The 21,906-nt window shown below is 38.0% G+C and overlaps 1 protein-coding gene and 1 long non-coding RNA gene across 3 annotated transcripts in view; one reads left to right on the top strand and one right to left on the bottom strand.

Moving 5' to 3' along the window:
* Positions 1–276: 276 nt before the first annotated feature.
* Positions 277–15,565, top strand: LOX (lysyl oxidase). Of its 2 annotated transcripts, XM_059059879.2 has the most exons (7): positions 277–1,300; positions 1,652–1,760; positions 2,852–2,989; positions 4,252–4,408; positions 7,788–7,883; positions 8,247–8,362; positions 11,761–15,565. In XM_059059879.2, the coding sequence occupies exons 1-7, from the start codon at positions 679–681 to the stop codon at positions 11,765–11,767; spliced, it is 1,245 nt and encodes a 414-aa protein (XP_058915862.1). In that variant the 5' UTR covers positions 277–678; the 3' UTR covers positions 11,768–15,565. The 2 variants fall into 2 exon arrangements, with proteins under 2 accessions (XP_058915862.1, XP_058915863.1); XM_059059880.2 differs by lacking the exon at positions 11,761–15,565 and having other exon boundaries at positions 291–1,300; positions 8,247–8,366.
* Positions 10,184–21,906, bottom strand: part of LOC131754368 (uncharacterized) — a 24,599-nt gene continuing 12,876 nt past the window's right edge. The window contains exons 3-5 of the long non-coding RNA XR_010840215.1: positions 18,237–18,478; positions 15,880–15,994; positions 10,184–11,646 (exon numbers count right to left, since the gene is read on the bottom strand). This is a non-coding gene — a long non-coding RNA (uncharacterized lncRNA). The remainder of the gene's footprint in view (positions 11,647–15,879; positions 15,995–18,236; positions 18,479–21,906) is intronic.

Here is a 21,906-nt window from a genome sequence, read left to right as displayed (position 1 = left end):
CCCTCCCCACCTCCCGACTTCCCGCCTCTGCAGGGCTGGTGACCTAATAGCATTTTTCTTCGTGCATATTTTGGCGTCGCCCCATGGCCTGGCTGGCTTTGCCTGTCTGAGTCTTTTGAAATTCCTGCATGTTCGCCCCAGATTAAGCCGAGTGTGTCTCAGGATGTGTGTTCCGTTTTGTTCTTTCCCCTTAACGCTCCCTGTGCAACGTGTCTGGGGGGAGGAGGACAAGACGGGGAGGAGAGGGAGGGGCAGAGGCGAGGAGCTGTCCGCCTTGCACGTTTCCAATCACATTACGTGAACAAATAGCGGAGGGGCGGCCGGGCCAGAACGGCTTGTGTAACTTTGCAAATGTGCCAGAAAGTTTAAAATCTCTCCTCCTTCCTTCACTCCAGACACTGCCCGTTCGCTGGGGCCGCCACGCCGCTCCCCGTCGCCTTCCAGAAGGACTGAGAAAGAGGAGAGAGGCGAGTGCCACGTCCCAGCAGCCGCCTGTACTGGAGAGGGTCTGCAGCCCACCCTTGGCACTGCTTGGTGGGGACTGAGATACACGCGAGCCCAGTCCGCCTCCCTAGTTGAAGATTTCTCCCTCTCTCTCGTGATTTGAGCCCCGTCTTTTTTTTTTTTTTTCTCCGAACTACGTCCTCCCGGAGCGGGGACAATCCAGCAAAGGGAGCGATGCGCTACGCCTGGACCGCACTCCTGCTCGGGCCGCTGCAGCTCTGCGCACTCGTGCGCTGCGCCCCGCCGGCCGCCGGCCACCAGCAGCCCCCTCGCGAGCAGCCGGCGGCTCCGGGCGCCTGGCGCCAGAAGATCCAATGGGAGAACAACGGGCAGGTGTTCAGCTTGCTGAGCCTGGGCTCACAGTACCAGCCACAGCGCCGACGGGACCCGGGCGCCACCGCCCCGGGCGCCGCCAACGCCACCGCCCCGCAGCTGCGCACACCCATCTTGCTGCTCCGCAACAACCGCACCGTGGCGGCGCGGGCGCGGACGGCCGGTTCGTCCGGAGCCGCAGCTGGCCGCCCCAGGCCCGCCGCCCGCCACTGGTTCCAAGCTGGCTACTCGATGTCTGGGGCCTCGCGCACCGGCAACCAGACGGCGCCAGGAGAGCTCCCGGCGCTCAGTAACCTGCGGCCGCCCAACCGCGTGGACGTGGACGGCATGGTGGGCGACGACCCGTACAACCCCTACAAGTACACCGACGACAACCCCTATTACAACTACTACGACACATACGAAAGGCCCAGGCCTGGGAGCAGGTACCGGCCCGGATATGGCACCGGCTACTTCCAGTATGGTAAGCACCCCAAGTCGCCGGAAACACCCGCGCACCCTTTCCCCAACTCTGTGGCTCCCCGACGTGGCTGCCTGGGCGCGGCAGGCCTCAGTCCATGCAGATCCCATCCCTCCCCCTGCTCCTGCAGAGGCAGCCCTGGAATCTGGTGCAAACCGCGCGCCTGGCCCCTCCTGCTTTTTTTCCACATTGCTTTGCAGCCCTGGGCGTCCCCATTCTTTTGCTAGCCGCAGCCCTACAGCCGCAGTCCGGTTGGGTGAAGGGTGAGGAGTAAGGGACATGGAGGGACCCGGAGCCAGGGTGAGGGCCGCTGAGTTGTCTCACTGTTTTCCCTATCGCCTGGCTGACATTTAGGTCTTCCGGACCTGGTGCCCGACCCCTACTACATCCAGGCGTCCACGTACGTGCAAAAGACGGCCATGTACAACCTGAGATGCGCTGCGGAGGAAAACTGCTTGGCCAGGTACCGGCTGTATCTCCTCGGCCCAGCTCCTCCGTCTTGGTTCCGGGGATGCTGCTCAAGTGCCTGGTTCTGACCACTCTTGTTCCGTGCAGACAAGAGTTGGGAAGTGGAACGTGTTCTCCCGGGCATGCTGACCTGGATGGAGAGTTAACATTTTGAAGATTTCTGTGGGTTCTGACTTTCAAACTGTGGCACAAGTCAGGGAGATGAAACAAACCCTTATCCTGGAGAGTGTGTGTGGGGGGAGGGAGGGATGTCTCCTATTCTTTTTCCAAGATCCTTAAACTCTGGAGCCAACTGTTTCCAATAAGGTTTTATTAAACTGCTATCACGTGGAAAAAATACTGTAATGGAAGAGCTTGTTAATTCCCCTTTAAAAGATTGGGAGCCACTTTGCCAGTCCGGCACCCCTTATTGGGTGTCATAGTTTTCTCCTTTTATTTGAAGCCACAAGTAACTTAGTCATTTTGGTATTACTTCAGCCAGAATAAGAGCATGAGCAAGATCTTTGTTTTTGCACTCGTCCTCAAATAAAATCTTAGCAATTTGGGGAATGGAATTCCTTGAGTTTTGCTGCTGGGAAACCAGCAGAGGGAGCAAAAGATGATGTGAGAAAATGCATAAAACATTTTTTTAATGTAAAATAAGGTCATCAATAGTATTTAAATATATATATTCACACAAAATAAATAAGAAAAAAATTATTTTGTAAATTTCTTCCACTTCCTTTATAACTGTCCAGCTAAAAGAAAAGAAGAAATCCAAGCTCATCATCTTCATTCTAGAGTCTGGCATCACACACCATTGCATTCCCTATGATATTACCACAGTAATGCCGTTGTTTTAAAGACAGTTACTAAATTATTTATCTAATCTGGGAATACTCTTTTATTAGAGTTACTTCCCCACTTTACATCTTAGTTAACTGTTTAAGAAAAAAATGTATGCAAAGTGCCCTGGTCTCTTGGAACTGATAGCCTAGTTGGGGGAAGAGGGTAGTGACCATTATAAAATGGAAAGGTTTTGCTTGTAATTTTGTCTTTAGTTAATATTCTGTGAAAATAATAGTGTTTCTTTTTTCAAAATCACAGCTCAGCATACAGGGCAGATGTCAGAGATTATGATCACAGGGTGCTGCTAAGATTTCCCCAAAGAGTGAAAAACCAAGGGACATCAGATTTCTTACCAAGCCGACCGAGATATTCCTGGGAATGGCATAGTTGTCACCAGTAAGTGGATGGGCCTCTTGGGTACTTTTGAGTTGCTTTTTCATTTTACAGATGATTCTTGATATGACAGATTCTTACACAAAGGGAGAAAATTGCTGTTATTTACGTTTAGAATTTCTCTGTATGTAATTTGACATAATCAAGGAAATCTATCTTTAAGATAATACATCAACGACTATATCCTGTTATCTTTTAAACTGGAAACTCTAAGCCCAGCTTATTAAAACTGTTGATAGGATACAGCAATTAGCTTCACTAGAATCTTATCCCGATATACTACAGGTAAGAGTTCTAAAAAGCCTATTACAGTGAAGATCATCTACAGTTAGTTAGCATTTCATAGCATTTAATAAAGATCACACATTCTGAAAAGGATTCAGATACCGTTCTCAAAGAAAGATGTAGATGATTTACTCCATGAACTGAGAAGGGCCTAACTCAATCTTTTAAAAGGCCTGTATCAAACCCAAGGTAGTTGCTTATTTTATCCTAAATTTACATATTTTCACATAAGGTAACTCTATAGTTTGACTAGGTAACTTGCCTAGGTGTTTACTGCCAGGAAATCCTGTTTTGTGCCCTTAAACTTTCTATAGTTCAAGCCATTTCTTCTTGTTCTTTCCTTATGTGACAAGATGAACAGCTCAGCACCTTCACTTTAATGAAAGGAGGAAAATAGATGTGAGCACCTAATTTGCTGATAAAATAGAATTATTTCTAAATAAAAGCTTATATTAGTTAGATAATAATGGTGGATAAAACATGCCTTTATTTCTCCTTTGCATTTTAGTAAGGATTTTAAATGTGTGAGAACACAATTTTTAAAAATTTCACAGAAACCTCCCAAGAGACAAGTGCTCTTCTTTTTTGGAATGAAGCATCGGTAGTGGCAGCCAAAGGAGATATACTAGAGAACATATGGCAAGTTTCACTTAAACAGAGATAATTTACTATCTATCTCTATTTAATATTCAAAGATAAAACAGGGTGAAATAGAAAAGCAAAGTACTCAACGTAGGTCTTTTTTTCCTAGTAGCAAAGTTAAAGCCTTACGATTTTGATAGATTTTTGTCCTGGAAAAAACATCTAGCATGAATCTACCTTTAAGAAGATCAACTTGATCTCAAGTTGATCAAGAAATCAACTTGATCTCAATTTTGATGTGAAAACAAGTGCGGGAAGCAGTGGGGATATTATCTAGAATCCTCATTGCTTTCTCTGTATGTTACTGACCACTGTCTCTGTGTTGTGTGGGACATTAGACATTACCACAGCATGGATGAATTCAGCCACTATGACCTGCTTGATGCCAGCACCCAGAGGAGAGTGGCTGAAGGCCACAAAGCAAGTTTCTGTCTTGAGGACACGTCCTGTGACTACGGCTACCATAGGCGATTTGCATGTACTGCACACACACAGGTAGGGTGGCAACCTGGAATCAAGAACGCACAGGCTTCAGAGAGAAAACAGTCTTCTATTTTCTTTCCTGCAGCCTGTCTTTTCAAAAAAACTATTTTATTTAGGGGGTCATCTAGTCCATCTGGTAAATTATTGGGAAAAGGAAAGTGATAGCTTGATGATCCAAATTACTTTTAAAGTATTTCATCATCACAGAAAGTCAATGTGCCTACCTGTTATGTTCTACAGTGAAAAGCAGTAGTTTATTATCTGAAAAAATCCTAATGGTTTCCAGTTTCTGCACTCATTCTGTATTCTTTAACTTGATTGGTAAGCAATTGTAGAAAAGATATCTCTGTATTGTCACCTGCAAAACTATTCCTCCCTCTACCTATTAAACTAAAAATAGAATGGTGATTGGGATTAGCAAAAGGCCAGAAAATAAGTTTCTTAAAAAGTACTTTAAAAAATGTCTCTTTTAATCATATGAAGAAGAGGAGAAGGACACAGTTTTCTCCATGCATATATATTTAAACCTACGGTATAATTGATGTCAGATGTCCTTTGGATGGATTTTTAAAAAGAGTGCTGTCCTAAGCAGTTTGTATGTCTTATAATGGGAAAATGTGTGTCATTCAAAAGCTGTGCCAGTATTTCCATAAGAAACCCTAATTTGTAAAAGGACATTATAATTTTACTCCAGCGGAAATCTTGGCAGGGAGTAGTGAATGTACATAACTCAGGGCACAAAAGGATCAGTAGCTGGCATCTTGGGAAGCAAATTCCAGGGCTGTGGCAGGAAGCTTTCTGGTGACCTAAATGTTATAGTTGCTTCTTTCTCTCAGCTTAGAACATCATAGCAATTGGAGGGGTAATGGTTCAATTCCTCTCGCCCTGGGGCAGCACTTACTCTTTAAGCAAAAGAGATGTAACCTACCCACACATTACACATATGTATATACAGAGGTCCCCTTTTCACTCAGTGATCTCCAAGTCCCACAGTACCCGCCTGTGCAGCGGACCTGGAGTTTATTCTCTTCCTTTAGAAAAAGAGGCACTCTGGACAGCTCACTGCTGAAATATTTGAATCTAAGACTATAGGTATTTATAGCATGTCAGCCCCCCAGTTCCGTGGGGGGGGGTGACCCTACTTCTTTTTATGTGGTAGCTTTCTTTTTTTAACATCTTTATTGGAGTATAATTGCTTTACAATGGTGTGTTAGTTTATGTTTATAATGAAGTGAGGTAGCTTTCTTGTTAATTATCCTCTGTTTGTGTCCTATTTAACCATTATTCACTAGGTCTTACACTACAAATGAACTAATGTATTTGTGTTTTTCACTAGACTGGTGTTTCTTGAACATGGGCTTCATTTAAAGGGAAAAAAAATTCTCACAAAGTCCCAGTATTGACTTAGATTAGTTGTATTATAAAGTTTTTAAATGTATCCAAAAGTAATACTAGATGTGACTTCTTTATATTTATACTTTCATATAAGTTCTTAGATAACAAATTTACATATTAAATATGTATGAAACTAGAAAGTTACATTAACCTCATTAATTTATGTAACAAACAGTTATGTTTTGCTAAAACCAAATAGTTAATCTATACAGCCTTGGCTAAGGTTCTACACTTTTTTTAGTTTTTAAAGTTTGAATACAGGAAATGACTGTTTGCTTGCTGCCCTGAAAAACTCCTTTTTTGTTTGCCAGTTCAAATAATCAAAGCTTATACTTCAATTCTGCCACTTGAGTAAGGTAGAGTGGCAATTTCAGCATTCTTTAAAGCTCTTTTGTTCACTTAAAGGTAAGATAAGCATTGTAGCATTATTTAAACTAGTCTTAAATGGGTATCTAATCCAGTGAATCCCTTACAGTGCCATGAAGGTGGTAGTAGTAGTAATAGTAGTAGTAGTAGTGGTAGTAGTAGTGGTAGTAGTAGCAACAATAATAGCTAACACTTACTGAATATATATTATGTGCCAGAATCAGAATTATGTGCTGGAAATCAGAAACAGAAATTTCTTCATTATATATTTACTACTTAACATAAGGTTAACGAATGATCACAAGTTGATATGGACCAAAGTGGGAAAATGGTTCTCACTGCTGTGGCACAGGTACTTTTTGAGTTTGGTGTGCTGTATGAGAGCACAGTTCTCCCCCATTCTTCCCAAATCAAACCACAGGCAAACCAGCACTGGTAGAACACGCGTTAGATGATTCTGCCATCTCTCTGGTGACCAAAGTGATCTTAAGCACCAAACAATTTTGGATGCTGAAATTAAATCGTGGTATTGAGTTTAAATGATTCTAGCCTATACTTTTAAATTCATTTTGATTAGTATTAGACTGCAAATACAACAGTTAAAACATGTGATGAAGAACCAGTGGAATCAAGAATATACCTATGGACTCCAATTTGGGCAAATTTCACCAGGCTATAACTTTCTGGAGAGCAAGATCCATATCTTAGTGGTGTTTTTCTCTTCTCAGACTGTAGAAGGCACTCATTTATTTATTGAAGTGAATATCTTTGCAAGTAGAGTTGATGTGGCAATCATCCCTTTAATACAACAAAATATTCAGCAATGATGTGAAAAAGAACATAGTGTGGTGGTTACAATCAGGGACCCTGTCCCCGAAATGCCTAAACTCAAAACCAGCTCAGCCATTAACTAGCTATATATTCTTGGGTGACCTAAGTGACCTTATAATGCCTCAGTTTCTTTATTTGTAAAATGGGTTAATACTACCTCCTGCCTCGTGTAGTTGTGAGAATTAAATTTATATAGTTAACATGTTTAATTGATCCTGGCATATAATACATACTTCATAAGTGTTAACTATTCAAAAATGCAATATAGACTCTGTCCTTGGGGAGCTTACAATCTCTAGTTAGATATATTCTTATATAGTATGATTTTAATATAGAGGAGAGAAGGATAAATACCATAAAATCTATACACAGAGTATCTTGGGTATTCAGAGTATAGGAAGGTAATTTCCAAGAAGAGAAATTGGAGAGAGTTCCATTGATAACAAGACATTTGAGTCAAGTTGATTATTACATGGCCTTTATTCCTGAATTGGTAATATTCAAGAATTTTGGTAGAGGCCTATTTTGTCACTTAAGATTGTATTTATCACTAGTGATTTATAACAATTTTAAGAAGCGAGATGTACTACTACTTATATTAGTCCTGTATTTTTTTTAGCTGGAGGTGCTATAAGGCTGAGTAATATATACTTCTCAAAGGAGATGCAATATAAGTATAGTTTTATGTCAAACTCTTGTAAGTACTAACTTAAAATTTAATTTGCAAATAATAAGCATATTCTTTAGCACATTCTAGCAATATACCATCTTTTTAATTTTTGAATTTTATTTGTTTCAGGGGCTGAGTCCTGGCTGCTATGATACCTATAATGCAGACATAGACTGCCAGTGGATTGATATTACAGATGTAAAACCTGGAAACTATATTCTAAAGGTAGAGACCTTTGGGTTGAATATGTACCCATAATTTATTTCAGTTGCAACTCATGGGCCTCTTCTCTGGATTCCAATGTTAAATAATCATGGTCCTTCAAGCAATTATATATCTTCTAGAAGTACTTCTAAACCAACCTAGATATATTTTTAAAATTCTTATTTGAAAGAACTTTAGGGAAAAATATACAGCCTCCTTCGATAACTTCTCCAGAGTTGAACCACGTGCCTAACTTACACCCCCTCCCTGCTTCATTTAGTTGGAGCATATTGCCTCTGTTCTAGCCCTGTGAAAATAGGAAGAAATTAACCAGTAAACACTGTTGATAAAATCTGAAACACAGATGATGTTTGTGTTGCCTAGGTCAGTGTGAACCCCAGCTACCTGGTGCCAGAGTCAGACTATACCAACAATGTCGTCCGCTGTGAAATTCGCTACACAGGACATCATGCGTATGCCTCAGGCTGCACAATTTCACCGTGAGTCCTATTTGCCTAGCTAAGTAATTCTCCTGACAATGAGTTTTAGTTCATTGATAGGCATTATACACATTTGTTTTCACTACTACTGCAGCTTCCTTGTAAAATAGACCAAAGGTAGAAAACGGTAGAGTCTGTACTATAACATAATTAGAGCTGATCTTTTTTTGATAATGCTAGAGAATGGAGGAGGGGATGTACTCAGGTTTTTATCACTCTGAAACTTAGTTTTTAAGACAAGACAGAGAACACATTGTTTACCCTCAAAGCCTGTGGCAGCTGAGTCTGTAAAATATGCAACATGCAGTGTGGATAAACTTGTGGGAGCCCAGAGAGTTGGGTTTCCTGCCTCTTCCCCATAGTCCATGAAGGAGCCCTGAAGAAATTCCTAGAGTTCTTCAAAGTACACTTTGAAAGTGACTGTCTTAAAGTATGCAGCTGAAGACGTCAGACCACCTGTTCTGTAGAAATCAAGATTGCACATATTTGAATTCTTACAAACACAAGTAATAGGGAAATACCCTGCAAAAGGAGGCTTGTATGGAGGTGCCTTCATAATTTTCCTAGTCCTGAAACCCTTCTTTGAATGAAATCTTAGAAGGAATCCCAGCATGTAAATATTACAGGCGTGGTGCTTTGATGAGAGTAATTAAAAGGTAGTTTTGCGTTCTTGTCTCTCTGTCCCACCTTGACCCCTTAAGCACTGCCTGCTCTAGTGATGCTGGGTTATAGATTCTAACTACATATGCCACCTGTGAGTGATACCTTCCCAACACAAGAACACCATTAGAGTGATACTGAACACGTCAGCTTTGCTGTGATGTGAGAGGCACCAGTCAGTGCTTATGGATCATGCAGAAAGGTGTCTAACAGAGCTACACTAGAAACTTAAAATTTATAGAAATTTCTCCCTGCTACACAAACCAGGACAGTGGTTGCTGCAGATGAACCTGTAGTTTGTGGGCTTTCCAAAGTACAGATAAACCTATCTGGTTGTGCATATTTTGCCCACTACTGGGGATCCTAGCCAGGAGGAAGGTGGAGCTTAAAGTGGAGTGGGCTACATTCATCTTGGAGGGGAGCCTTTTCCTTATTTCCATACAGGAGCAAAGCCTGTGCTTTTTAAGTGTCATCATAGCATTAGAGACAGATGTAGTCTATGACAGCAAAGGAGTAGCACTGAAAGAAGATTATCAAATATATTCTTCTGAACATGCCCAAAATACAGAAAACCTGGCTGTTTATGGCCCATATTGTGTGGAGCTGATCACCGTATAACTGAAAATCCTCAGAAGAGGAGTAACTTAAAGTAAAATAATTTAAAATAAGTGGATTGGATTAATTTCTCTTAATTTTTATAATTCCTTAATTTATTCACTCATTATGTATTCATTGGCACTTTCATTTTTGATACAATATGAAAATTCCATGGTTAGGGGTAAAATAAAATGCAGTCAGAACAGGATGACCTCTGCTACAATAAGCTAAGTGACTCTCAGGTACAACTGCTGCCCTCCCATGAGGAAAAGGTCTGGTGAGGTGATTCTGTTGTTGTATAGAAGGTGTCTTGCTTGTCATCAGTAGAATCTACTGAATTGGATATTGCTAGATACTTAGAACAAATAAAAATTGTTTTTTTTGTTCCAGCATAGTTTCTTTCTCTTTTTTTAGCCACTTGTCACTGACTATAAATTGCAAGAGTGGTTGATGTAAAATTTTAATGAGCAATATTGATCAGATGAAAATATGAAAAAATGAAAGGACCCATAGGTAGTGATTTGTAATAAAATAATGAGCTCATACTTCTCTACGAGTGGAAAATAATGGGAGAAGTACAGAAACCTTGACTTGCGAAAGAAACCCTCACCTTTAGAATGATGCTCACCTCTTATATTTTGACTTTCACTTTCGCCTCCCTTGGTAGGGATCAGAGTTCAGAGGAAGGCGAAATTTTCTCTGGCTGAGATTCAGGAGTGGCTTTAGGACAGCATTTGAATTGGGCCTTGAGGGCTGAGGAGGACTGCACTGGAGAGAGTTAAGGAAGGGCATGCTGGGAGGAGTCAACATCACCTGCAACTGCATGGCAAGAAGAAATTGCAGGGCATGTTTGAAAAGCAAGTCTTCTAGTCTGGCTAAGGCATAAGTTTCATGGGCAAAAAGAATGGAAAATTTGGGACCAGATCAAAGCGAGCACTGAAGAGCAAGCTAAAAAGTTTGAACTCCATGCTGGTGGCCACGGGAAGTCTTTGAAGTTTCTTGAGCAAGGTGTGTATCTTGCCTAAAGCCATGTGGTCAGTCCGTGGCTCTGTAAGCAAGTGTGTGTGTGTGATGCTCTTGGTAACATTATTGTACTTTAACTCTTAAAGACACATCATCTCTTAGTTCACTGATTGTTTTTCATGCTAATCAAATATTTGAGAGCATTCTATTGGTGTGTAAAAACCACCCAGTAAGAAAGTGTGTGCCTTTGATGGGTCCTATCTCCCTCATTTTCCTCACTGTAAACTCAGTGTAAGAACCAAGTGACTCTGTGGCCCAGTTCAATTCTAAGATACCATGATTAAGTTCTTTTTTCATAGAAATGACTATTTGGAAACTGATGGTTTATGATTTGGCCTAAGTGATTCTTATTTCATTTACATGGGGATCTATGATCACAATATAAATACAATATTAGATTTATTGGCTTTGACCCAGTCTCGGCCTGTTAATGTAACATTCTACATCCAGAACCATGCTGGGAAAGGACTAATGCAGGACAGTGCAGAGGTCATGAACCTGCTTCTTAGTGGACATGCCACACTTGCTGCATGGAGTGAACTCACCTGGCCAGGGCTGCTGTTCCTATAAATCCTGCTTTAGCCTTGATTATTTCAGAGGATGTTTCTTTTAACTCTAAACATCAAGTCTGTAGGTATCAGGCATACACTTTCTGCTACTGACATAGTCACTTTCTTCAAATCAGTATTAAAATAATGTATTAATGGATTTCAGAAGGTGACTATCGCTTTGGTGGAGGGAAATTGCTATCTATCCATCTATTTGTACACACACACACACACACTCACACACACACATTTTAAAACGGTGACTTTAGGGCTTCCCTGGTGGTGCAGTGGTTAAGAGTCTTCCTGCTGATGCAGGGGACGCGGGCTCGTGCCCCGGTCTGGGAGGATCCCACATGCCGTGGAGCAGCTGGGCCTGTGGGCCATGGCCGCTGGGCCTGTGCGTCCGGAGCCTGTGCTCCGCAGCGGGAGAGGCCACATCAGTGAGAGGCCCGTGTACTGCAAAAAAAAAATAAAATAAATAAATATAAAGGTGACTTTAAACTTGTCTATTATACTCATTCAGAGTATTATCAGGTTAATAATTTGTCTTATTTTGTTTTCTTAATCTAGGTATTAGAAAGCAAGCCAAAACTTCCAATGGATAAATCAGTACCTGGTGTTCTGAAGTGGGAAAAAATAGATTAACTTCAGTAGGATTCATGTATTTTGAAAGAGAGAACAGAAAACAACAAAGGAATTTTTGTTTGGACTGTTTTGTAACAAAGCACATAACTGGATTTTGAACATTTAAATCGGCATTATTTGGGAAATTTTAAATATTATCATTCACATTACTTTGTGAATTAATGCAGTGTTTCAAGTCTGTAATTGCACACTTGGCTCTTTCAAAGAAATCCAAATTTCTTATGCTCCTTCTGAAATTATAGTGCAAAACGAAGAAAAATATTTCAATGAATAAGTCAAAATTATTTTAAACTGAGAATTTTCTAAAGTTCTGAAACTTTAGTGAACCATAATAATAACTGGCTTATATATGCCCTAGCATAGATTACTTCAGAAATGAGGCTCCTACTGTTTAAATAGATATGGACACATATGGTGCTGAAGAAGGAACAAACATGTTACCATTGGTGTCAAGAAATATTACTATATAGCAGAGAAATGGCAATATATGTATTCAGATAGTTACACCCTATATAAAATTTATGTTTACATTTTAAAATTAGTAGATAAACTCCTTTCTTTCTGTCAAGTGTAAAATTTCATTCTGACTTAAGTCAGCTTTTGTTTTGGAATTAATTAAGTAATTGAGCTGCCCAACTCCTGTCTGACCTTTGTTGATGCTCCCCTCTATTCTTTAGTTTTCCTACAGGCAGAGACCTTTTAATTGGCATTCTTAAAATTACTGTTCTGGGGACTGCTATACATAGGACAGCTATGTCAATGGGAAGTCATTCTGATGATAGATGTAATACATCCAGAGATAGTATGCATTTAAGTATATTAAACTATTAGCCAAAAAAATTTCCTTGCTTACATGAAAATCATTCAAACAAGTCCCCCAAACCACAACTGTCTCTAAAATACTTAGAAATATTAATGAAAAACACCTTAGGATTTTCAACTTTTCTACATTTTTTAAATGATCAGCTTTAAAAAGAATAAGACTGAAAAATTTTAAATTATCCAGAATAAATGACAATGTATATGGATACAAGGACATTATCCTAGGTCATCCAGGAATCAGTCATACATGTTTTTTTGTGAGTGTCTGAAATATACAAATTAGCAAAGCACATAGCATTATATACTTGAGATGTTGGTGAATAAGGAAAAAAAAACAACTTTCTGCAAAACCAAGGACTGTGTTGCATGAGACAGCTGTGATTTTATTTTAAACTGTGAAACCATGTGCCACAACAGAATTTGGAGAATTTCTATTTTTCCGAGATTCAAAAGGTACAGAAAGAAATCAAATTACACTTTTAAGTTAGTGGTGCTTAAGCAGACGTTTTCCTTCCTTAACCAGTATTAAAATCTCAAGCAAGGTATTTGCAGTGCCAGGACACATTAGGTAGAATTTAAAAGTGAGTTGGCATCCCTGTATTATATGTCATGGAGTTATAATGTCAACACCGGCTACAAATAACCGTTCTGCACTCAACGAGTGCCTAGCAAGGCAAGAGGGGCTAGAGATGGACAGTAATCAAGGGCAGATAGAGTGGGCCACATGATCCTCATCTGCCAGGGCACACACTTACCAAGAGACAACACAGACAGCTTGATAGAGACCCAGAACTTCCACTGAGCTAGTATCTGAGCTATGGAATAGCTTCTTTGATGTACCTCTTTGCCTTAAATTGCTTTTAGTTTTAAGATTGTAGAATGATCCTTTTAAATTGTAATCTTTTCTAATAGAGATATTTTAATATACTAGCTTTTTTAAAAACAAAAACTACTGTCAGTATTAATACTGAGCCAGACTGGCATCTACAGATTTAAGACCTATCATTTCATTAAGATTCTTACCCCTGTTCTAAAAACTAGCTAATATCATGGCCTTTGGATACATATGAGAAGATGTATTTACTATCATTCCATGGGCCTTCCATCTATCTGTACATCCATCATCATTTAAAGGCCTAATATACACTAGGCACTCATATGCTAGGCATTGGGATATGAAAATGATTGTCCCTAACCTCAATAAGTATTTGAAATGTCATTATTACCGATGAGGTTCAGCTTATTTCATTTTTAACATCATAAGTACATGTCTAAAAAAATTTCTGTTTTAAGCACTATTGTTTTTCATGACCATATTTTATTTAAAAAAAGCTAAAAATGAATAGATATAGGCATGTATGTGTTACTAATAGTTAAAACTATGTTTCCAACCCCTGAATTGTTTGCCTTTTAAATACAACACATACTATTTCACTGATTTTAGAAAAAAAAAGTTTCGATTAAGAAGTTAAAGATTCTCACGTATTCCTTATATAAATATTCTTCCCCACCCCTAATCACTCCCAAATAACTCACAAATATTGATTTAACACTCAATATTTCTGAACCTCAAGGAATCTCTTCTCTAAATAACCACCAAGACTCACAGATAATGATTAGCTGATAAAATTTATCCATTAATAAAATAAAAAATATAATCCAGTCTTACCAAACTCTAAATAAAAAATGTTTTAAATAGGAAGTAGAAATGATACAAAGAATGTTGAGTACTGAAAAGAGACTGTTTTTTAAACTAATAAGAACTGTGAAAAAGTCGGCTAAATGGGAAGATAACTTAGTGAGTCTTCCACATGCCATATTAGTGGCCTCATAATTATTCAGACCAGACCACAGTGTGTATTAAAGATGTCTTGACCTTTGAGGCTAGGATTCAGTCTCACAACGGTACCATAACGTACAAACACATAACTTGCCTATTTCCAGGAAATCTTTATATTTTTACATAATGACTTTATTCACAATTGCTATCATCTAATTATTCATTAGGCATTATTTTTAATAATGAACAATTTTTTTTCTCCTTGACCTCATAGGAGATAATCACACTCACAAACGTTCCCAATACTTAGATTGTAGAGGAAATGCAGTTCACTAAAATTATCATGGTACTAAAAATTTTTCTTTACCAAATTTGTTAAAATATTGAATTTCTGGTCAGAAGATATTTTGTTTTAAAAATAGCTTGTTTTGATAGTAACAGTATAACTGATAAGTAAAAATTACCCTTTTCTATATTTTTTATGTTTAGAATTCACATTTGCAATCAATATATTCAATCAATAGCCATATTTCATTCCCAGCTACCAAAAGTCCTGGGCCACTCTTGAACACTTAAGGCATTTCTCATTTATCCTTCTAGCCAAAATGGTGCTGAATTATTTCAACTTGAATGTAAAATGTGTTGTCTTAGCTCACAGGTTATAAACATTTAATATATAACTGCTTGCTATTAACTGAGTAACATGTGATTTGGTATTGTAATGTTTTTAATGAAGTTTTAGTTTCTGCCCAATTTTTCAGGAATTCTAGTTGTAAAACATTTTTAACTTTTTTGAAGAGCTCTTATTTTAAATGCCCAGACACTGGCTTTATATTCTTCTTTACACTCTCACATTCTTTTATTATATGCCTACACTATGATTGCAAGATTATGTAAAAATGCCTTGAATAAATGATTTCAAGTGTCTAGAGTGGTCATTTATTGTTACATATAAATAAATGATATGAATTTCACTTTAGATTAAGATCTTAAAGCCATGTGTATGGTTGGTGGTTTTGCTTAATTGCCTTTTGTATTAACAAATTGTTTAACAAGCTCACATGACTTGAAACTTGTCTGTGATGGATAAAACTCTAGCTGACATTTTAAAAAGAAACTATCATACATGAACAGATTCTGACTTTTGTCATCATTACCAAGCACTTCCAAGGATGCAGGGCAAGCATTGTAAGAATAACCACTCTCTGGTTTGATTAGCATTTCTTAGAAATATACAAGAGCATATATACACCCAGGGGACACATCCAGCTCTAGATACAAATTATTTATATGAAGAAAAATATTGCTATCATAGTAATCCTTATTTAAACGTGTACCAGATTAGCCTGGAAGCTGGCTAACCTGAGAGGACAAACAGGCCCCAAACTGTGGGCAAGTGTTTTGGGAGGACAATTTGAAAAATTAACCCACGAACAATTCACCTTTAAGGAGCTCCTGCAGGCAAAGTAGACGAAGGCTTGTGTCTGGCAATTTTCAGATTTGACATTAGCAGGACATTAGTGACACTGGAAACCACCAATTTCCTGCTTTCCTCACCTGCTCAAGACAAAATATGTTATTAGTGTAAAAGATGTTTACCTTTCTCTAATCAGTGTTGAGTGTTTCAGGCACTGTTCATTATTATTAGCTCATTAACCAACAATAGGGGAAGGCAGGTTTTTCCTTCTATCAGAAACTTTGACTGCCTTAAGTTACTCATTTATTAATATTTCTAATCCTTGCCACATATTAGTAGGGAATTAACACACAGGTTGAATAAATCACTTAAAGCATGTATTAAGGAATTCTAGTTTCACAGATACTCTACTCAAAAAGAACCCTACAGTAAAATAACTATGGGAAATGTTATCTTTATGGTGGCTATTCACAATACATATTACCATGTTAAAGATTCTGAGAAGCCCTGCAGGAAAGAAACCAGTTTGTTAGCCAGTGTTTCTCAAATTTATTTTGTCACAAAAGTCTTTTTTTTTTTTTTTAAATAGCACTTGTTATCCTGTTAAACTTTTTTTCTTCTTGGAAAACTCTGGTATATGAAATATTAAGTAATTATCAATTCATAAAAATAATATCATTTACAAATTACTTAAAGTATGATAGTGGTAGCATTTGTGCTGTAGGACACAGGAATACCTGAAACCCACCAATTTACTGCCTGCCTTGCTTCCAAAAAACTACATGGTTAAATAGGGTCCTTTCAAAGGAAATGATTATTTCAGCTTCTAAATCATGTTGTTTTTCAGTAGGAAACAGAGATCTTTCTTATTTGTTAGGTAACTTGAAAGCTTTATATACCCCTAATTAAAATCTCTCCTCTCCTACATATTAGTTGTTTATAACATTCAGGATGAACCAGTCATTTTCTTCATGGTTCATTCATTTTGTATAATTGAAATTATTATGTTATACATAATAGCATAGAGTAAGTAAATTTCAGTTAAATCTTAGTACTTCTCACAGTGGGCAGGGAAAAACAAAACTGCTAATGAATGACTTGGAAGGATATATGCATGTATTTACAGTTTGCTCCAAATAATTTGCTGTTTAAAATGTTGATAATAGGCACCAACTTTGGAGAGAGAAAAAATAGCCACAAACCACAAGGTGAACCATCAATACAATGACCAAGAACATGTCTTTGCCAATGTTAGAAATACAATATTTCCAGTTCCTAATTCCTTTAAATACCAAGTCAATCCAGAGTTTATGACACAACTGTATATAACAGGGACGAAGGACAAATGCAATGATAGAAACTTTTGTTAAGAGATAACTCCTTTTAAAAATGAATCAATAATGCTGGATGTTTATCACATATCTTTACTGAACTAATGCATACATTTGGAGCCTGAAAAATTTGGAGCCAATATTGCCAACCAGTCATTTGCAAACTAGTGAATTATACCATTCATTGTCATACAGCAAACCATTAGAATCAAACATTTTCAATTATTACAATGACAATATTTCAGTGAGATGGTTTTAGGAAAAAAACATAACAATCTATAGTTGGGTTGATGCTGGGGCTAAGATTCATGGATATATAAACAATCTGATAGTTGTGATCACTTCGCTTTTGTTTTAGGGCTCTTTGGTTTCTGGTAACAGGAATATATTTTAAACTTGATTACTCCAAAGAGGAATTTTAGGCTTATGTAACCAAACAGAGGAGGGGCAAGTTAGGGTTTGCCTCAGGAGCAGATGGAACCAGGAAATCAAATACTATCAAGACCACATTCTTGCTACCTTTTCTCTGTTTGTGTCAACTTCATTCTCTTAGTTTAGTTTCTCAATAAGGATGGAAACCTTATTGCCTGCAGATCTGCTTACACACCAACATAGCTTGTTGATCAGAAAGAAAATGGCATTAGCCTGTTACTCAAGTGTGAAAATTCTAAGGGAAGGCATTTCATAGGCTCAGTCTAGGTCATGTGCCAATGTCAGTTCCAGTCACTGTGGATACTATGACAGGTCCAATTGAGTCAAGTTCTTTACCCTATTAAATCACCAAAGTCAAGGAGACAGAGTCAAGTAAGAGGATGGCTGCTCCCATCCAAAGCACGTGACTGCATTTTTGGCTTCATGTGTGGGTATGAGGGGAAGGTGGGGCATGGACAATGATAACTCCAGAGGAAGGGGGTGAGTTATGATGTGTATTGTCAGTGAAAAGATTACTGGGAGCCAGCAAGTCACTCAATTTATGTCCAGCAAAAAGACTAATAAAATCAATACCTATAAAATTCAACTCATAGTGTTTCCTTCCAAAATACTCACCCACCTCATTTCTGTTAAGAGAACCCCATATTCTCTGTATCAAAGGGCTGATTATTCATCCAGAAAGAAGTAATGCCATCTTGCTCTCCCTTTCAAGATTATTCACCTCCCCTATTGGCAAGCCTGAACAGTGTTCACTCTCACCCCGTCTTCCATTTCACAAAGTCTTTAGTAGGGCATTTCAGGAGGGAAGCTCATCTTTACAAGTGCGAGAAGATCCTAGCTCCTTTTTATTCAACTAGTCACCTTGAAGTTGCAAAAAAAAAAAAAAGAAAAAATAAGAAAAAATAATCCATCCAAAGAGGAAAAGGAAAACAAATAAGAAAAAGAGCCATTCTTTTAAGATTTTGCTCCTCCAAATGCTACCCATTCTCACTGACCCGTCTACTATCCCTCTACCCTGTTGTTTGTCTTTGACCATCAGTGAGAGACTCCATCTGGAAGGGATATCTTAGAGAGGGAACATTGCCTTCTATATTTGTTAGGTGCATTATGCTTCTAACACATTTACAGTCCCTGTAGAGTAGGTATAAATCAATGGCATGGAAAGTGGGGAATGAAAACCTCAGAGAAAAGCACAGCAAAATATTAGTGTTCTGGAAGAACTGCAGCTGTAATGAGAGGCTTGGGTGAGAGTAATAAGTAGTCAGCTATACCCATCCCTCTCCCAATATTATCTTAGTGTTTTCACCATTCTTTTTAATCCACAGTATAGAAAAATTGGCACGGGGTTGATGCTGGGGTGAGGCAGGAGTGGTACACAGGTATGACAACTCATCCCAGACGTTTCTGAACCTGAGTCCAAGAGCATCAGCAACTGGGTTAAATTTGCTTTGCAGATGAGGGTGAGGTCAGAAGGAATGGGATGGAAAACATACATGGTGCAACTTCTTCACTAATTTAGGCAACTAGCTCTCTGGAAAGTGACCTACAAAGCCAAGATATTCTCCAAGGCCTAGGCTGACCATAGTTGCCTTTTCATCCGCAGGGAGTTATTCTGTTACTGTTTCAGAGTTTGAGAAGGTTTATCAGGAGCTAGGTACACATAGCCTTATTTCCTGCCCCCCTTCTCCCCAATTTTCTAAAAGGAATACTTTTGAGTATTAGAGACATGGAAAACAAATGACATTCTCCTTTTCTCTCTCATCATGTACAGGATTTCACAATTTAGCAACAGGGGGTCCTCTCTTAATGATCAACAAGAGGCCAATAACAGTGCTTTAACCCCAAACATTAGTCTCATTTGAATGTACTTAGAAAAATATCTAAGAGTTAGACTTTGCCCTATCAGAGTATTTTAGATTTTCACTCAAAATCAATACTTCCATCCTGGTTCCACTGAAATCCTTTAAGTTGGTTGTCATCAGTAAATAATTTTCATTTCACTTCAGTAATTACTAAGGTAACAGTTCCTTAACATCATCAGGTATCTAGTTAGCATTCAAATTTCACTAACTGTCTCAAAATTTTTTTCCTTTTCTTTTAAGTTGATTTCTTTGATTCAGGAGCAAACAAGGACCACACATTGACTTGGTTATTATGTGTTTTAAGTCTCTTTAATATATATATATTTCCCTTTTATCATTCTTTTTATCTTGCTCTTAATGTGTGTGAAAAAATAGGTATGTTTATAGTATATCTACTGTCTCATAGAATTTTCCACATTCTAGATTTTTCAGACTGTGTCCTGGTGGTGTCACTTAATACATTCTTCTGTTCCTTGTATTTCCTATGAAAAGTCAAATCTAGAGACTTGACCAGATGTAGGTTAGGTTTGATTTGGGGGAGCAAGAAGACATGATACGTGGTGGTGTGTCCTTCATAACTGCATCATATGAGGAAGCGCAGGATGTCTCTACCATCTATCTTTTGGTGATGTTAAGAATGACTAGTGGGTTCAGTGTTGTCAGTCTGATCCATCCAATATAGAAGTCCCCATCAGATTTTTACCTACTCATTTTAGCAGCCATTATTGATCATTGCTAGATCCATTATCAAATTTTCAAAATAGGTGATTTTTAAATTTTTTTAAGCTTCTTTTAACTTATTCCTTCTTTTTAAAAAAAATTTATTGGAGTACAGTTGCTTTACAATATTGTGTTAGTTTATACTGTACAGCAAAGTGAAATATATATATATATATATATATATATATATATATATATATATACACACACACACACACATATACCCCCTTTTTTGGATTTCCTTCTTATTTAGGTCAAAATAAGTGATTTTCTTAAAAAAAGAACAGTGAGTATTCCATAATGGCATATACACTTTTTCATTTGAATTGAACTATTTGTTTCTTTCATTAATGCACTTTATTAAATTAAATAACATTTAACATGCAACTTGATAACTGATCTTTTTTTTCCATTTAGTAATTTGAGATAGTTTTGGAACCTTATAAAAGACATTTAAGGTGCTGTGCTCTTTCACAAGAAAGGCCAAAACGTTGTTTTTGGAGCTGTTTTTCTCATGTGCGTGTATATTTTTCTCCCCTTATTGTCAAAGGTAATTTTAACATTACACAAGTGATCTGTTGACTTGAAATATCATGGGAAAACTTTGACCTAGAACATTTTCAAAGAGGATAGTTACTGGAAATACACAAAAGCTAAGGACACTTGGAAAGGTTATATTACTCCCTTCAAATCTCTACACAAGTGCATAGCTTTCTCCTTCCTCAGATTTTTCAATTTTAAATTTGGTTTCTCAATTTCCTGTAAACTAAATTTCAAGAACTTTAAATGACATTCAAGGCCTACATTTATCTCGCCCTAATTCTCCACTTTATTGGTTTCATATCTACTACTTTTGTGCATTGTCTCCTCGGGCCTAACTAGACAACTGACTATTCTCCTTACCTCTCTTGTCTCTCCAGGAGTTAAGTACTTCCTGGGCTAAACACAGGGACTTCACTTCTCTGTTAAGGTGTTGTGTTTTTTTTTTAATAGATTCACATATATTCATGCTCTCTTACTAGACTTGTAGTAGACAGCTACTCTTTCTTGGCTAGCACCATGTCTTCCTACTATTTAAAAGAAATTAGCACCCTGATTTCCTTTTGGGGGAATACTTCTCCCACATTGCATTGTTAATCAAGGTATCCTACACCAAGCAGGACACAGCTCCAGGTCCCAAGCTCGATGAATTAAGGAGACTTTCTCCCTAAAATTTTAATTATCAGCAAAGTGACTAAAAGATTGATAATGGTTATAAAGGATTAACTGGCAGCCAGATGAGTTCCTCAAGAACTAACAGCTATTATTTACTGAGCGCTTGCCAAAGAACCCTAAATACTATGTATAGACTCCTATTTGCAAATATAGCTGGGCTAGGTCTTAGTATTTATTTTTTTGTTTTCAGGGTATTTCTTACCCTCTTTTCTTTCTCACTTACCCTCAATTGGTCATTTCTCTACTCCCAGTTCATATTCACTCAGGAACAAAGATTAAAAAAAAATTACCCCTGAAGTGCCAGATGAGTTCTTTTCATTTCTTCCTTTTTTAAAAAAAATGAATTACAGAGATTTATTTAAGAGTTCCTTCTCTTTCCCCCATAAAACACACACAAAACACTTCTGAAAATCAGCAAACAAAGTCAAAGGTTTTTTTTTTTTTTCTGAATTTTATTTTTTTATACAGAAGTTTCTGATTATCTATTTTATA

Source organism: Kogia breviceps, chromosome 4, assembly GCF_026419965.1.
Source record: "Kogia breviceps isolate mKogBre1 chromosome 4, mKogBre1 haplotype 1, whole genome shotgun sequence".
Taxonomy (NCBI): Eukaryota; Metazoa; Chordata; class Mammalia; order Artiodactyla; family Physeteridae; genus Kogia; species Kogia breviceps.
Note: the sequence above shows the minus strand (reverse complement) of the source record. Positions and strands in the feature narration are given on the sequence as shown.

What these genes read in the sequence shown, in the direction of transcription:
- LOX (XM_059059879.2), top strand. Translation starts at nt 679, where the DNA reads ATGCGCTACGCCTGGACCGCACTCCTGCTCGGGCCGCTGCAGCTCTGC. An exon ending in GAGGAAAACTGCTTGGCCAG is followed by an intron (nt 1,761 to 2,851) that starts GTACCGGCTGTA and finishes TCAAAATCACAG; the next exon opens with CTCAGCATACAGGGCAGATG. An exon ending in CATGTACTGCACACACACAG is followed by an intron (nt 4,409 to 7,787) that starts GTAGGGTGGCAA and finishes TATTTGTTTCAG; the next exon opens with GGGCTGAGTCCTGGCTGCTA.